Source organism: Tauraco erythrolophus, chromosome 19, assembly GCF_009769465.1.
Source record: "Tauraco erythrolophus isolate bTauEry1 chromosome 19, bTauEry1.pri, whole genome shotgun sequence".
NCBI classification, from domain to species: domain Eukaryota; kingdom Metazoa; phylum Chordata; class Aves; order Musophagiformes; family Musophagidae; genus Tauraco; species Tauraco erythrolophus.
This window is the reverse complement of record NC_141483.1, coordinates 5,962,933-5,979,478: the sequence shown is the minus strand read 5'-3', so window position 1 is coordinate 5,979,478 and position 16,546 is coordinate 5,962,933. Positions and strand designations below refer to the sequence as shown.

The 16,546-nt window shown below is 48.0% G+C and overlaps 2 protein-coding genes across 2 annotated transcripts; both read left to right on the top strand.

Moving 5' to 3' along the window:
* The first annotated feature begins 2,456 nt into the window (after positions 1–2,456).
* LOC104369943 (macrophage migration inhibitory factor) lies at positions 2,457–4,784 on the top strand. Its single transcript, XM_086623590.1, has 3 exons — positions 2,457–2,564; positions 3,550–3,722; positions 4,579–4,784. Exons 1-3 carry the CDS (start codon positions 2,457–2,459, stop codon positions 4,643–4,645), a joined length of 348 nt encoding a protein of 115 aa, XP_086479716.1. The 3' UTR covers positions 4,646–4,784.
* An 806-nt stretch (positions 4,785–5,590) lies between these two features.
* On the top strand, positions 5,591–16,026 carry DDX51 (DEAD-box helicase 51). Its single transcript, XM_086623510.1, has 16 exons — positions 5,591–5,613; positions 5,728–6,125; positions 6,531–6,775; positions 6,907–7,057; positions 8,564–8,709; positions 9,064–9,135; positions 9,315–9,421; positions 9,936–10,044; positions 10,676–10,821; positions 11,522–11,720; positions 12,383–12,498; positions 12,590–12,706; positions 13,634–13,735; positions 14,207–14,270; positions 14,485–14,619; positions 15,473–16,026. The coding sequence occupies exons 1-16, from the start codon at positions 5,591–5,593 to the stop codon at positions 15,497–15,499; spliced, it is 2,157 nt and encodes a 718-aa protein (XP_086479636.1). The 3' UTR covers positions 15,500–16,026.
* Positions 16,027–16,546: the final 520 nt, after the last annotated feature.

The following is a 16,546-nucleotide window of genomic DNA, read 5'->3' as shown; positions in this document are numbered from 1 at the left end:
GAAATTAGGTGTATTGTGATGTATTTTTTTTCTAGAAGAACAAACCCACCTCATCCCTGTTCTGAGCTCTATTGTGAACATCCCATTTTGTCCCTATCACAGCTTTGCTTTACAGCCACAGTCTTTAAATACGAGCCTCAACATGCAAAATGCTTTGTTGAGATAACAAATCAAAGCTGCTGTGGTGAATCAAAGCAGCACAGCCAATGAAGCAACATGCTACTTAGCATCAAATACAGTCCATCTTATTAAATATTTTTCATTCCACTTACTCTCTGGCAGAGCTGCCCAAGGAAGGAAGACATGGCATGAGGTAGGCAGTCTTTTGGCAGAATTGTTCATGGAGAATGGCTATGAAGCCCCTAAACACAGCAGGACCTTCCATAGGGAGGCAGTTTCCTTCTCCAGAAATCAATCTGCCTTCTTCATGGAGCCACCTGCTCAAAGAATGCTGCCTCTGCCTGTTCTTGGAGCTACAGCGTTCTCGGAGGTTCTCCTGGTTCCTCCTCCCTGGCCCAGATGCTCTGTGCTCAGGTTTTGACTGCGATGCAGGTGGGTATGTACAACTGCAGCCTGTGAATGCCCCAGCCCTGCTATTTGCAGCCAGCCTTCAGGAGAGGCTTCAGCCTGTCCCACATCTCTTCTGCAGCCTTTCTGTGCCAGACGCTTTCAGAGTTATTCTCAGAGCATCTAAACCCTGAAATGTGTGTTCCTAAGGTACTTCATGGCACAAGTACAATTAAGACCACCTCCACTTACTTACAATCCTTGTACTCTCTAATAAGCAACATAAAAGCTTTCTTTGCCTCTGTCTCTGGCACATTATTAGAATCCTCTTTGGTGTATTTCTGTAAAACATTTTACCTTTCAGGTTTTTGTTCTTGGACACATTTCTTTATTGTTCTTATTTTAATCACAGACAACTGCCTTTTAAAACAGATGCTTTTCATCCAAAGAATGTATTATGAATGCATGAGTGTGGAGCAATCACTTCAGGGAGGAGTGAGCACAAGTACACCTGTATTTGGTTAAATTCTAAAAATGCATCTTTAGAAGCTATGAAAATGTATGCACTGCTTCTTCCTCAGTCAAGGGGGCAACGGAGAATGAAATTGCGGACGTTTCTCCAATGTGTGGCAGCATGGCCAGGGTCTGTCGCCTTGGGCCTGGCAGGCCACAGAGCAAGCGCACCAATGGTGGTGACATGGCTCTCAAAGTTCTTCTCCCTGCACTGCCTCCCTGCAGAGGCGCCCCACCTCCATGCAACAACTCTGGGAGGCAGGAAGGTGAGAGGAGTAAGTGCCACTACACAATGGCAGGGAGTTGGTGATATTAGGTCTTAACAGAGCTTTTAATTGCTAAAAGAATAAGTGCTCCAGTCCTACCAGTACTCAGTATGATAGCCTGTGCCACTCCAAAGCATTCCCATCCCATCCCTTATTCTTTGTTCAGGGCTATGTGTGTTCACACGTGTAACACACATGTAGAGTCAAGCTTTCTAGCAGCAGCAGTGCTAGGACTTTTTAAAAGTTAACATGTGCTCGATTGCTGTGTGTAAAATGTGTGTGGAGAGAGCTCTGGGCCTGATGCTCTTCCACCTTCCTCTGAGTCACTCGGTGCTGCGCGGCAGTCACGGCAGCGAGAGAGGCAGGATGGGGAGTCGTGCCCTCCGCAGCCTACGTGCATCGCATCACACAGCCCTGCAGAAGGCTCATCTCTCAGGCTGCCTCTCACCTCCGAGTAGACACGCACCATTTCGTGTCTAAGGAAAAAAAAATCAGTTCTGCCTTTTTCCAGTAGCAAAATATTACATGAAAATGCGGATGCTGAGAAGTAAAAGATCAGTGTCGATTTGACTGAAAAACGTTAAGAGAATAATTAACACAACAGCAAGCCAGGCATTTCAGCTTACATTGCGATAAAGCTGTGCACGAAATTAAAACAAAAAATGTACAGATGTGCCTTTATTTTTCAAAAGAAAAAAAATCCCTTCAGAGACAGGGCTAGTGGCTCTTTTTGCAACTGGCAAGCTAGGGCCGCTAGCCCTTTTTGGCCCCGTTCCTGCAACAGCCAGTAGTCCCACATGCGCTGATACCAGGTTATGTATGAACTGCCCAGCGCGGCAAGGCTCAGCTCCAGGGAGGAGCCTACAACGTACCCTCGAAAAATACTCAACGATAGTAATAAAGCAAACGAATAGGCGGGAAGGGGGGAGAGAAGCCTTAAGCTGCAGCAAGGGCAGCAGACTGGGGAGGCAGCCCCCCCCCCCCCCCCCCGCCCCAGTCCGCTCCCTCCCCCGCCCCGCCGGGCGCGGCCCCTTTAAGGCCGGCGCGGCCGCGCGCACTAAAAGCGCCGTCGCCGCGGCCGCCCCGCCTCACTGTGCCGCCGCTGCTGCTGGTCCTGCCGCACCGCTCCGGTCCCGCCGTCGGCCCCGCTGCCCCCCCGCCGCCGCCACCATGCCCATGTTCGCCATCCAGACCAACGTCTGCAAGGACGCCGTGCCCGACAGCCTGCTGGGCGACCTCACCCAGCAGCTGGCCAAGGCCACCGGCAAGCCCGCGCAGGTGAGGGCGGGCGGCGAGCCCGGTGCTGCTGGAGGCGGAGGGCCGGGGCGCGGCGGGGGCTGCCCGGGATGGCGGCGGCGGGGCGAGCACGTGCGCGGCGCCCGGCGGAGGGGCGGCGGGCCCGGCGCTGAGGGAGGCCCCGGCCGCGGGGCTGCGCTTGCTCTCCCGCCCACCCGGGGCGGAGGGTCCGCGGCCGCCGAGGGGAGAGGCTGCGGGCCCCGCTGCTCCAGCGGAAAGGGGGTTGTGCCCGTTCCCGCCGCCGGCAGCCCTCCGGGAGAGCCGCGGCACGGCGGCAGGCCTCCCGCCGCCTAGGCCCTGCGGGTCCCGGAGGCCATCAGCCTGTCCGCCCGGAGCGGGAGCCGGCCCGTAGGAAGCTCGCTGCTCGAATAGCTCCAGCGCCGGAGGTTTGTCTGCGCTGGTGCCCGAGAGTCGGGATTTGAGCGGCGGAGCGGTGCCAGCGGCACGTGTCGGGGAAGGGGTGGCTACCGCCGGGCCAGGCAGTCTGCGGCAAAGCGACACCGAGCCGGGCTGCTCCCGGGGATCCCGGGATCGGGGACAGCCCGTCGGGGCGTGACCGCTGCAGCCTGAGGAGTCAAAGCCCGATAAGGCCGGGTTGCAGACAGGCTCTTAGACAGGCGCGGTGGCTCCCTCAGTGATTTGAGGGTGTGAATTCTGGCAGTGGATACGGTTTCAAGGCCTGGATTTCCGGCCGCCCGCTCTTTGCCCCGTAGCGGGGCAGGAGAACCCGCCCCACCTGCGGCTTTGCATCAACACAGCCCAGCTTCCTGAAGCTGAGAGCCAAGCTGGGGCATCCCCGCAGCACACACAGGAATGCCACCCGTGCGGGGTGCGGTGCCTGAGCCTCAGAACGGGGCAGAGGGCAGCGCTGCTGAGCTGCCCAGGCCACAGTAAAGTTGGTGCCTAAAGCGAGTTTGTGTCAGGAGAGGGAAGGTGAGATATCCTGTAACTGTCACTCTTATTGCAGTACATCGCTGTGCACATCATACCTGATCAGATGATGTCCTTCGGGGGCTCCACTGATCCCTGTGCGCTCTGCAGCCTTTACAGCATCGGCAAAATAGGAGGGCAGCAGAACAAGACTTACACCAAGCTCCTGTGTGATCTGATCTCTAAGCACTTGCATGTATCTGCAGACAGGTGAGGCTGGGAGATGATATTAACCTTGTTTATCTGGCTCTCTGAAACTGCTTTGAAAAGTTTATTTAAAAATATAAAAGCCAGGAGTAAGTCAGTGTGTTTGAGGAAGATATAAAGTGATCATTTGCAGTGTTTTCATGTCCAGTTAAGAGTTTGATGCCTACATCTTTCCTTTGAGAGTCCTCTGTTAAATGGCTTCCTGTCCTCAGAGCAAAAGTACAAGTCCCAGAGGGCTAACAAGTTGTACAGTGTGGGTTTTGCCACTGAGGTGTGATGTCATCTGGTGATGGGAGGCTGAAAGCACAAGGGAAGAGTAGAAACAGGCTGAAGCTGAAAGACAAAGTAGAAACCAGCCAGTGTGAACAGCTCCCTCGCAGACTGAGGAGCCTTGGGAGAGGGTCTGTGTGCAGCAGTGAAGGATGGGAAGAACCTGCTGCCACTGATGTGCCGGGGTTGGAAGGGAGAAGTGCAGAGCCAGCCCTGAGGGCCTGCTTGGCTTTCGTAAGGCTGCCTATCTGTTAGACATGTGTGAAGGACTGCAAACTAAACTTGCTTGGAAACAAAAGGTTCTGATCTCCGGAAATTCTTGACAGACTGCTAACCAAAAGCTGTCTGGTGTCTGAACAGACCCTGACTGAAGAAGAGTTTGTATTTTGAAAAAGGAAAGAAGTTCAATTCCAGGTACTGCAAGGAATATTGATTGTTGGAAGCTCTGCCAGACAAGTTAGCTAGATTTCAGTAAAAATTAAGCTTGAAATTTCTTCTGGGGAATGAGAATCACTGTCCTATCTCACTCATTACTTATAAAAATGAGTAATAAGGTTATTGTTTGTATGTTCTTGTGCTTCTTCTGCAGGGTGTACATCAACTACTTTGACATGAACGCTGCCAATGTGGGCTGGAATGGTTCCACCTTTGCGTAGAGCTCTCCGTCTGTCTGAAGAGGCTGCTCCTGGACCTGTCCTCATCCTACCCCTTAGCAGAGACCACTGCACAAATGGCCCTGTGTTGCATTTTGTGCACTCTCACAGATTGATGGCTCCTTGCTAGTGTGCTTAAATATTGCTGCTTCAACATTCCTCTGTTTTCTCTATGTAGAAAACAAATAAAGATTTAGAAGTAAGCAGTCTGGTGTATGCTTTGGCAGGTGGGCTATGGAGTTGGGCAGTCAGCAACATGTTTCACTCTGATTTCTGAAGCAACTGAAAGGAACACTTCGGGTTTGTTTCCAGTTCTCAGACATTGTGTTTCACAGTACAGTTAAACTGAGCTGCAGGTGCCTGACAGAACTCCAGGGTGATTTTTACCTTGCTGTAGGTGCCTTCAGGGCTTCCTGTTGCTGAGGTTTTTGGTGGCTGTCCCCTCCATTGCCACAGCAGAAGCAGTCCTTGGGCCAGCCCTGTGCCTGTTGCTTCAGGGAGGTTTTCCTCTAGCAGTGTGCCAGCCATGTGGGGCCAAGGAAGGAGTGCTTTTGCTCACTGAGTTGGAATGCTGCTATCCATGCTGCTTAAGCTGGCTACCCTCGGGCTGCCAGGGTGGCCTGCTGTGCCGGGGTCTGGCAAGCCCCCGTGCCGCCTGCCAGCCTGTCCCCGCGGTGGTGCTGTGCTCTCCTGGGCCGCGGTGTGGGACCGGGCTCCCGCCGGGCGGGTGCGGCTGAGGTGCCCTTCTTCCCCTCAGCGTTTTCCCGCCCTTTCTCCTCAGCCGCCCTCCCGCCTCCGCTGTCGTTCCCCTCAGGGCGCGCGCGGCGTTGTCTTTCCCCTGCCGGCAGGCGGCGCGCGCCCGCCCCCGCGGCTTCTGGAGCCTTCCGCCGCGCGCCACGCGGGCTCGGCTGACGTCATCTCCGTGCGCCCAGGCGGCGCGCAGCCATCATGGCGCTGTTCTGTATCCAGAGGTAAGCCCGGCCCCGGCGTCCCCCCGCGGCACGGGCTCGGGCGGGGGGTGCTCGGCGCGGCGGGGGCGGGCGGCCTGTGCCGTGCCTGAGGGGGTTTTGACGGCGCTGTTTCAGGTACGCGGGGGAAGAGGAGCAGGAGGCGGCGGCGGCCGAGGCGGAGGCCCGGGCCCGGGCTCGGGCGCTGCTGGAGCGGCTGCGCCAGCAGGCGAGGGCCCGGCAGCTGAAGAGGCAGCAGGAGGCACGGCCCCAGGGAGGGGAAGGCGAGGTCGGCGGAGGAGCCGGCCCGGGGGGCGCGGGGCTGAGCCCCGGGGAAGGAAAAAGGAAGAGGAAGGGGAAGAGTGGAGAGCGGACCTGTACGCAAGGACAGGAGGAGCTAGAGAAGAGACGACAGTCTCGCAGCTCTCCTGAGGAACGGGCGGATACTGAGGAGGCGGTAGATGGTAGCACTCCGTCGAAGAAGAAGAAGGAAAATCGGAGAAAATCCAAAGTGCCGCAAGAGAGGACGGAAACAGGTAACGATAAACTGAGGCTGTAGGATTTTGGTTCATTGTGGTCCACAGCTCTCAACAGAGAAGTAGGTACAAGTTATCCTTTCAGTAACTTGCCAAATTTACCTGATGGTAAATTTTATTCTCTTCTGCTTGATGTGTTCCCAAAGTAATTCATTTTTTAGGGGAAAAACCCCACATTGCAAGCTTTGAGGATTGGTTTAGTGTAAGGGAAGGAGGGAAGCACGTCACCTCAGTCTTCAGTTACCTCTGTACCAAGAAATAAATGTTTGACTTTTGCACTTGGATTTAGGAAGAAAGCAGAGCTTGCAAATTGTTTTTTAAGTCCTACTTTGTAAAATGTTCCCTACATCCCTTTTCTGTACCACATTCTGATCTGTAGCTTTATTGCTGTTATCCACATGCCAGATTCTGAAGAAGACATCAAACAGCAGGAGAACAGAAGCAAAAGTAACAGTAAGTCTTCTAAAACAAAGAATAGAGATGAGGAAACAGAGGGAGTTGAAACAAGGAAGAAAGAGAGCAGTGGAAGAGCAGAAGGAAATCAAAGCACAAAGGAGGAGCTGTCCTTAGCAGCCTCAGAGGAAGAGGCAAATCTTCCACCTTCCAGTTTGATGGTTCTTGGAGACTACGACAGGAAGCCACTGCATAAGGTAACCAACTGGCTTGACTGAATTTTGATGATGGTCAGGAATGAACGTAGATCTTACCAACTTATTTTATGTAGGGCATTGCCTGTTTGATGGTAGAAACGCTTTGTTTATTCTCCTTTCCTTCACCTCAGGTTCAGCCCTTCTTACCACAGTGGCTTGCTCAACCCAAACTAGTGCAAAGGCGTATCAAAGATAACCTAGTTCCAATCGGAGATGTCCCAGGAATTCATCCCAGGCTGTTGAAAAAGCTGCAAATGAATGGGATAGAGTCCTTTTTTCCAGGTACCTTCATAGTGCTTTTGTGTCTTTCTAAACTGACCTATGTAGTTCCTGCAGTCTCTTGCTGTATATTTTATGCAGTCAGTGAAGTAAAATACAGAACAAAACCAAGTTTAATGCATTAAAGTGGTCGTACAAGTTTTAACCCTTCGCTTTCAAAGCTTTATCTAGTAATTATTCAGTAGTTGAATTCTGTTATCTAGTCATAAATGCAGTTCCACAACATATGGTGGCTTGAAGTAACGGCTCACAGCTGCCAAAAGAGGGAGGTCACTTGTGTCCTCCCATTTTCCTTCCTTATGCCCAGGCATGTGCTGTAGGTCCTTACCTTCTACCATCTCTGCTTTTAATCAGACCTCTCTGGGAAACTATTCAACTCATTAAGGCAGTAGAAAACTTAATGGAAAATCAACAGGTTTTTTTTTCTTAATTTTACCAGTTTTGCAGACAAGTACAATAAATGCCAGCTCCTGAGTAAGTAGAAAGCACAGCTGGAAGTAGAGATAAGGAGAGGGAGAGAAGGGAAGAAGGTGGGATCTCTGGCCTTCATCCAATTGCTAGGTCCAGCTGAGCCTGGAGATGTACACCATATCAGAGACTCATCGAGGTTACACTGAAAAGCCAGCATGCGTCTTCTCTTTATAAGTGTGCTGTTACATAATGTTTTAATGTAAATGCTATTGCTTGTCTTCTTCTGGGAGATCTTCACAGGTTGCTGATAGCAACTTCTTGTGTTTTCTCCTAAATCAAGTTCAGCTTATGGCACTTGGTAGTAGATAAATCAAGCGGTATCATACTCTGGCAGAGACGGCGTCCACTGAAGTCGTACGTCGTATGTGTCACTGAGTATGGTCTTGTCATGGAGCTGGATCCCCTGGCTGCCAAGCCTCGTAGGTAAACTGAAGTTGGCCAGTTTGTCAGGGCTTCTCTTGGGGCAGGGGAAGGAGGGAGTTCACGCATGACAGCCAAAGGCGTTGTCTGTACTGAACTGTTTGCTTCAGTTCTCTGTACTCTCCTGCAGCAAACTCGACTTACTCCAGAGCCTGTAGGAGTTGTGCATTTTGCTTCTTGGCAGATAAGGCTGCGTTGCCTTGTTGCATATTCTGTGTTTACATAAGAGTAGTTTGTACTTCAAAGAAAGAATGCTTCCAAACAAATATTCATAGGTCCTAAATCTGCCCAGCGCCATCCTAACATGAGAACGAGAAGACAGATATGAGTTGGAAACAATATTTAACACAGTAAAGTCTTAGCTGAGCACTAGAAATAGCTGCATTCTTGGAGAGGGAGATCTGTGTATTCCGTGCTAAGCTCCCATGAGTCAACAAGAATCAGGTGAAGCTAGATAGCATCTCTGTTACAACTGGTTTTGATTTCTTCCTCTCTTAGGACTGTAGCAACAACAGCTCAGATGTGGAAACAGATTCATTGTATGTAACTGCTTTTCTGGATGCACTGGTTTTAGCCCAGTTAACTCTGTAGCTAATATTTGTTTCTGGTTTTGTTCAGTCCAGGCAGAGGTGATTCCTGCTATTCTGCAGAGTGCATCCAATGGGTATTTGATGGGGCAGGGAGGATACCGCCCCAAAGACATCTGCGTCTCAGCACCTACTGGCAGTGGCAAAACCCTGTCTTTTGTCATACCCATAGTACAGGTGAGTTTACTCCCAGGGAAATATCTGTAGGGAAAATGCTGGGGTTGCTTTTGTTCAAGAGAAACCTGAACTTAGAAGTAGATCAAAATCTAAAGAATTTGTGGCTGCAAAGCAGCAGATTTTTAGCTCAGAGCTGTCTGAGGGAGCTGTGTGAGTCCCTTTCATCTCAGCATCCTGCTGCTTTTCTCAGACAGCAGGTGTAGTGTGAGGAGTTGGGAGGGTGGAGGGGAGTCAAACGGAAACATAAACTTCCATGAGGATGTATCAAGCCCACCTCTTCCCACTAGGTTAGATACAGGAATGCCCTTCTCTCCCCACTGCCTTTGGGAACTCATTTGGCCTTTGTTTTGGCAGGTTTTGCTGGATCGAGTAGTTTGCCAAGTACGAGCTCTGGTTGTTCTGCCCACCAAAGAACTGGCACAACAGGTATGTGGCTCTGCACCTTCTCTCTGAGCAGAACTGGACCAAGACAAAGGCTGGTGCAGTCAATGCTTTGCTTGGCTGTTCTGTGCAGCAGGCTGTCAGGGGATTTGATGTTGTTAGCACAATGGAAGATATTGTTTGAACCCATTTCGTTCTGGGTAACAAAGCCTGTCTCTTTGCAGGTGAGTAAAGTGTTCAACATTTACACCGACGGGACAGGTCTGAAGGTTGTTTTGATTACTGGCCAGAAATCTTTTGCAAAGGAGCAGGAGATGCTTGTCCAGAAGAAGTACGTTAAAAAGTCTTTTGATAAGGTTTAAAGAGGTTGTAAACTACTTAATCTCAGTAAGCAGAGGTTAAAATATAGACTGTTTCATCACATCATTGTGCAATAATGATTTTGGATAGTGGGTCTATGTGCTAGACACTGGTTGTTCTGTCTTTGTCAAAGTGCCTGCTACTACTCCTTTTTTGTGATTGTTATGTTTCACAAGATTTTTGGGGTTCTTCACCAGCTGAGTAGAATGCAAACATTTACCTTCTACCCGCAGGTACAAATGATTGCTACAGGATTTTGCTACAACTAAGACTTTTTTAAGAGCAATGAAGACTGACATTTTTTGTTTACGATGAGGGTTTAGTGTTCAGCACTGCCTTTGTGTGCTATCCAAAGTGCATGTTTGAGTTTTATTATTTCTCGGTGAAGTGAGTAGTAGTAAAATCTTAAGATCTGCTGACGAGGGGTTTGTTACATGCTTTATGATGTAGGGAGAAACTTACTGATGGACTGCTTGTTCTTTCAGAGTGACAGGCTACTGCAGCCTGGCTGATATTATTGTGGCTACACCAGGGCGGCTCACAGATCACATTAGCCAGACCCCGGGGTTCAGCCTGACGCATCTTCGCTTCCTGGTGAGTCAACTCCACAGGTCTCCCATCCTGGTGCAGGGTCCATTACAGCTGTATTTCCTGCTTTGTTCTTGCGTGCTACATAAATGCATCTCTGTTGGAACTGTTGCATGGGCCTGGTCTGCACTCCAGATCACTCAGGGAGAGGTATCAAGATGAGATGTTTTATTCCAACTCGTGACACCCACGCATCAACCCACTTCCCCTTCTCTCTTAGTCTCTTGCAAACACAAACTCAGAGTAAAGCCTTACTGGTCGAGGTCAGGGTAAATTATCAGACTGTAGTAGCTTCCACTGCATGAGAGTCTGTGCAGAGGCATAGCTGCAATCTTATTTAGGATCTGGAGATTTTTATCTCTTACTTGGACACATGGCTTGGATTTATGTGCAAATGAAGTTGTGCGTATTTGAGTGTCAGACTGGCTACTGAGCCACTGAAACAGAAGCAAAATTCGATTTAGGGGTAGAAACTTCAGCCTGCATTTGAGGAAGGATGGGCAAAGAAATTCTATTGACTAGAAGCTTCCATTGTCTTACGTTCTGACTCACTTGTCACAGATACAAAAGGAAAATAAAAGCTCCCTAGTACGAGACAGTATTTAACAAGTAATGGTTTTTGTCCTTGTGAATTCAGATCGTAGATGAAGCTGACCGTATGATTGATGACATGCACCAGAACTGTCTGAACCAAGTTGTGAAAGCTGCATTCCAAGTAGAAAATGACTCTGGCTTCAACATGCTTTTTCAGAGGACCAAACCAGGGCCTGTAACAGCAGCCAGGTAACTTGCACAACACATTTCTTTGAACTTGTGGCATGAACACCCGCGCTTAGATGTCACTGCCCTGCTTCACAGTACTGTCTCACAGGCACTCTGAAAGCTTGCTTACTCTGAGAAATGTCTGCCAAGGTAAGGCAGCTGCTTTTTCAAGGCTTGAAACAGCAGGCAGTGAACAGCTGATGCTAGAGAATGTCTTTTAGACTGAAGTCTAAGTATTGTATTCTCCAGACTCTCCTTAACTAGACTAAAGGAACAGCAAAAGAGGGGACAAGTGTTGCAAGTCTGTGATTCATTTGTACAGTAACTATAGTAATGCCCTCTGGCAAGCTGAGTAATGAGTTTGAAGGAAAACTCTTGGAATTATCTATCTGCAGCTGCTGTTTTCATACAGCATGGTAGAGATGTGTCAGAAACTGAGACCAGCGACCAAGGAAGGAAGCAACTAGAATGAGGAGTCGGGTAACCAGGGTGCAGGGGTAACAGTCACAGATCGTGCAGTTGGTTGAGAGCGCCGATCCATTCTGCCTGTGAGCACAGCCGTAAAACAAGGGTGGAAAAGAACCTGCAGGAAAGGCCCAGGGCAGGGAAAAAGCATCAGAAAGAGTTAATTGCTTCCCTCATAACATCATCTGAAGGCCCTTGTGGAGGAACTCCTTTGCCCCATCCTCAAAGCTCAGTTTCCATGTGCTATTTATTCCAGCTCCTGCTACCCTCAGATACCATTACAGAAACTGCTGTTTTCAGCCACGCTGACCCAGGACCCTGAGAAACTGCAGCAGCTGGACTTATTCCAGCCTCGCCTCTTCACATCTGTCTATTCTGAGAAAAAAGCACTCGGAGATGGAACAGAGAATGAACAAGATACTAATAAGAAATACACGCTTCCCGAGGGGCTATCGGTATGACATTAATTATCTTGAACGAATTATACTCGAAGATTTGTTTAGCTCTGGAGTATCTAGTTATGTTTTACCCTATAAACAATAGGGTGAAATATAGGGGTTTAATATGTTTAATGCAGTTCCTTGCATTACAGAGGTGCTGGGTGAAAGGGGCTTTGGGAGTATTTATGACCCAGACAGCTCTACCTTCACACATTTGTTTTTTCATTACTTGGTGTTCATTTGATTAAGACTGGATTTTATTTTTTTTTTTTTATTAAACTCTCTTCATGGAGAATTAAGCTTACCAGCAATGGGGAGTGGAGATATGAAGTAATGATAATGCAGTACTGCTTATCAACTGTCCATACTTATGCATTTCAAGGCGTGTAGATACAGGTCACTGTAGACAAGAAGGCAGTACGTGTTGTTACTTGCCATGAAGAAGTGAGAACATTGGAACAACACAGATATGCTGTCTCCGTCTTGCCTTGTATCCTCTTGGCCTGTAACTATGACTTATTCTAAAGGGGGTGGTGTCGTGGGTCTGATTTTGCTGCTATTAATCACCTGTAAAACATCCAAGCCTGTGCAGGTCATGGACAGGTAATGGGTTTCAGAGAAGATAGGCTTGGCAAGAATTAATTTTTCTTTCTGAACTTCGTCCCTGTCAATTGCAGCAATGTTACGTGCCTTGTGACCTGAATTCCAAGCCTTTGCTCCTCTTGCATTTCATGCTGACAATGAAATTTACCCGCGTGTTGTGCTTTACCAACTCCAGGGAAGCTTCTCACAGGTGAATACATAATGGGATCGCTGTAGTAGGTATCTGTCAAGTAATGTTACAGAGATAATGAAGTGACTGTTTCTATCTCATTTACCTACAGATTGTTCCTGCTGGTTAAAGCCTTTGGTGGAGTCACTGTGGCTGAATTTTCTTCTCGGTTACCTCCAAGTGAGAGACAGAGAACCATGAAGGAATTTGAACAAGGAAAAATACAACTGTGAGCATCTTTTATGAGTTTCCTGTATGTCTTTCAACGTAGGCTATTTCCAGTGTGCAAAGCTAGGTAGAACCAAGAGCAGTTAAATGGGATTCTCTGTAAAAGAGACCATGCAGGAACCAACTTGTAGAATGGATGTGAGGCTTATTTACCCTGCATGTAACTTGGCCTGTTCTAATCTAGCTGTAATCCGAATTTCTGTGTGTTATTTTGTAACAAGCACTGAATGTAACTGCTTGTTCATGTAGTTGCCCAAAACACATACAGTTCTGAAAATCTGAAGTTTAATGTATGTGCTTGGTGCCTGGCGCTTGTTGGAAGACAATGGATGTTGGTGCTAGAACTATAGATAGTATTAGTGCTTCCTACCAAAGAAATCCCTGATCAGACTGGCATATGGGTTTACTTCTATCCATGTGTTTGATTTGCTTTGTGGTTTCGGTAGCTGTATGGGATTGCATCTGTGGATTGTCTCTGAGAAGAAGGTAAATATTTATTTTCTGTATTTTCTTTTTATCCAAACTCAGTATTTAAATTCCTCTTTGACTACTGGGATTTCGCAGCTCACTGTCTGCGTTCAGCGCCTTTATGAATGTTCAGATATCTTACAGGTTTGTAACCTCCAGTGTGGTGGGAGCCATCTGGCTTAGTCTGACATGCTTGGAAAACCGGGAAACACCCAGTAACTTTTCATGCACCAGAGTAGATGACAAGCCTGTAGTGACGCTTGGAGGTCTGTGGGCACCTAATAATACCAGTGACAATAAGGAGTGACCTACGATGCTGCTGTCACTCTCAGAGGTCCCAGGTGGCTGCCCACTTTGCACAGAGATTAGCAAGAGTTGTGCTGTGTTCCCTTGTGTTTCACTTGTGCATGTAGTACAAGAAATGGCACCTGAAAATGACTATATATACATTTAAAACCAGGTTAATCAGCACAGATGCCACTGCACGAGGGATTGATGTTAAAGGAGTGAATTATGTAATAAACTATGATGCACCGCAGTTCATCAGGACTTACGTTCACCGGTAAGACAACCAGAAACAAGTACGTCTGAGCTTGGTGTGCTCTGAAATGTTTCGCAAAGGGGACGTGCACTTAAAAGGGTTTTTAGCTTCGGATTTTTTTTACTTTAGTAGGCAAATAGCTTTCTAATCAAAATTAAGCCCGTAGCATCACCAGAGTAATGCAGTATTGAAACAGAGAACTAGCACCGTATGATAGAAAATGTATTTTACAGGAGCTAGAAATGCTGTCCTGGACAGCATCGAGTGTTGGGTTTCTAGAAGTTCAGAAAACTGCAGCAGTTCAGCAGCTGTGAGTGAGCCCTGGGAATGTTAATCCCATGTAACATACGGCTAGTTCCTGCTGTACTAACCTCAAAAAACTTGGAATGAGACTTTCTTAAATCTGGAGAATTTCAGAATCGGATTCATGGAGCTGATAATGGCAGTGACTATGTGGCTAAACTGACTTGACGCTACTTTTTCCATTTTCAGAGTTGGAAGAACAGCTCGTGCAGGAAAAGTGGGCGTCGCTTTCAGCTTGGTCCTCAGAATTCAGGTATGTCGTTGGTGTGGGTTTCGTTTCATAAGGATGCATGCAGGGACATAAGGAAGATGAGGTTCATACTACTTCCCACCTCTTCCAGTCAGCTGAGTTTTGCGCTTGGAAACTTCAGTTATTTCCTGACTGGGCAATGTGTTCCAAAATGTGCTCATTTTCTAGCTGATAGGCTGTGGGACATCTCATCTCTTGTGTCTGTTTTGTTATGCAGGAACGTAGGTTTCTGCGGATGTTGAAGGATGCCGGCATCCAAGACATAAAGAAGAACCCAGTGAAGGGCAACTCACTAAAGCCGTTGGTGCAGCAATATGAGGAAGCTCTGTGTAAGCTTGAGAAGACAGTCAAGGTAATTGAAAGGGGGAAGATAATTAAAAAAATCAAAATACAATTTGCACAGTTTATTGCAACTCATGACTCACACAAGTATTGATGTCCAGGATCCTTTCCTTTAACTGAGACATTTCCATTTCCGTGTGAAGGCAGCGTTTGTGGGTGTACCATTGTGAAATACTCAGAAAGGGTGGGGAGGGGAGAAGGAGGTTTTCTGTTAAAAGAAAGGTAAGCACCATCCCTGGAGGTGTTTAAAAGATGTGTAGGCGTGGTGCTTAGGGACATGGTTTATTGGTGGGCTTGGTGCTGTTAGGTTAATGGTTAGACCTTATGATCTTGAGGGTCTTTTCCAACCTAAATGATTCTATGATTTGTGGTATTTCCTTTTCTATTCTGTCTTTCCCTTTACCTCTAGAGCTGGGATTTTAGCAACTACTCAAGAGGAAGGCAAACAAAATGCAGAGATTAAGCTGTATGTCATTACAGAGTTTGTAAGGCTGTAATTTACAGCTATGCTGACTAGAAGTTGGGTATTCCAAGCCAGGAGAGCCTCTTCTGCAGACCCCCTCTTTGTACGCCAGTGGGAAGGTTGAGAGCTTTCAGACAAATCAGGGTAGCATTTAACTTGCTGGATGAGTAGACTGGGGATCCATGTGCTGTATGATTTATGGAAGTGTTCTGCTCTCTGATTTGAGGACTCCTGATAAACATCTGTCCTTGAAAAATGATGATTTTGAGTTGTAGACTGGGAATGTTTGAGAACTGGGGCAGAAAGGATTACTAAATTGTCCCATTGCTCCCTGAAGTCCCTTCTGTGTGACTCTGAGATGGGCGTTTTCAGTCACCTTCTCAATTTTAATTTTGAACAGAACGAGCGAGCACAGAAACGAGCCTGAATTAATGGAAGCTGAGAAGGTCATGTTTCATGGCTCTGAAGCTGCTGAGCGGGATACGTCATGGACTGCTCCCCAGCATGGTAACAATGGGACACGGTCCCTGAATGGTTGGCTCTTCTCAACCTTGTCATATCTGAAGTCAGCTATTACAGGCTTCGTTCTGCTTTCAAGGACACTGCAAACAGAGTTCAGTTACTGATTTAACAAAAAAAAAAAAAAAACAGAGATGGTTGTCTTGAAGAGGGCTTTGCATCGTATCCTACTGGCATATGTGAAACTACCACCAGTGAGAGAAGTGCTGTTACACAGCTGTTGAGCATGGGCCTGATGGAGCAGCCGATCTCCAGAGGTGGGGGCTGTGCCCTTCTTGCCTCTGAACTGGGACAGGTAATGGTTCTGTCTGACAGCACAAGCAGCTGTATCCGCAAATGCGTCAAGACCTACGCAGTGCCTATAGCAGAAGCGCATTTGAAGAGCTGCTCTAGGCTGAAGTGACTGCAACTTTCAAATAAATACTATATATATTTTTAAAACAGTGTCTAATGCTTTTCATTTTCTTGCCTACGCTCTTTCCTTCTGATGTTCAGTACCAGGGGTAAGAGCAGGTATTACTGAGTGTTAGGTTGGTGTTAATGCAGAATAAACTGATATGAATATACTGGAGTCAGCTAGTCACTGGACGCCATTGCCACATGCTACTGATATTTTTAGCTGCCCCTGGCAGAACGCTTAAAGCTACCACATGGCTGCAGCCTGCAACTACCCTCTAAGACCCTCAGCAGGAAATGCCTCAGCTCTGGCTTATTACTTCTGAAAAGAAAATAAGTGTACACCAGCATTAGCAATATGTTACTGGAGCAAAATGGAGGGCTGGGAAAGTTGAAAGGAGGGGTGGGTGTCAGGAAGGGTGGTTGCATCTTGTAAAGCCAGGAGCCATGTGGGGTCATTTTATAGCTGTGAAGAAGTGTGTGGCTTCCCACTGCGTGGCGGCTCTCCGGCAGCTTTCACACAGTGTGGGTGCCTCGGCTGGCGTCAGAGGAGCAGAAA

Bases quoted from the DNA above. Each gene is read 5' to 3' on its own strand.
- LOC104369943 (XM_086623590.1), top strand. From the start codon at position 2,457: ATGCCCATGTTCGCCATCCAGACCAACGTCTGCAAGGACGCCGTGCCC. The intron at 2,565-3,549 runs GTGAGGGCGGGC...CTCTTATTGCAG, and splicing joins CCACCGGCAAGCCCGCGCAG to TACATCGCTGTGCACATCAT. The intron at 3,723-4,578 runs GTGAGGCTGGGA...CTTCTTCTGCAG, and splicing joins TTGCATGTATCTGCAGACAG to GGTGTACATCAACTACTTTG.
- DDX51 (XM_086623510.1), top strand. From the start codon at position 5,591: ATGGCGCTGTTCTGTATCCAGAG. The intron at 7,058-8,563 runs GTACCTTCATAG...GGTTTTGTTCAG, and splicing joins GATAGAGTCCTTTTTTCCAG to TCCAGGCAGAGGTGATTCCT. The intron at 13,736-14,206 runs GTAAGACAACCA...TTCCATTTTCAG, and splicing joins ATCAGGACTTACGTTCACCG to AGTTGGAAGAACAGCTCGTG.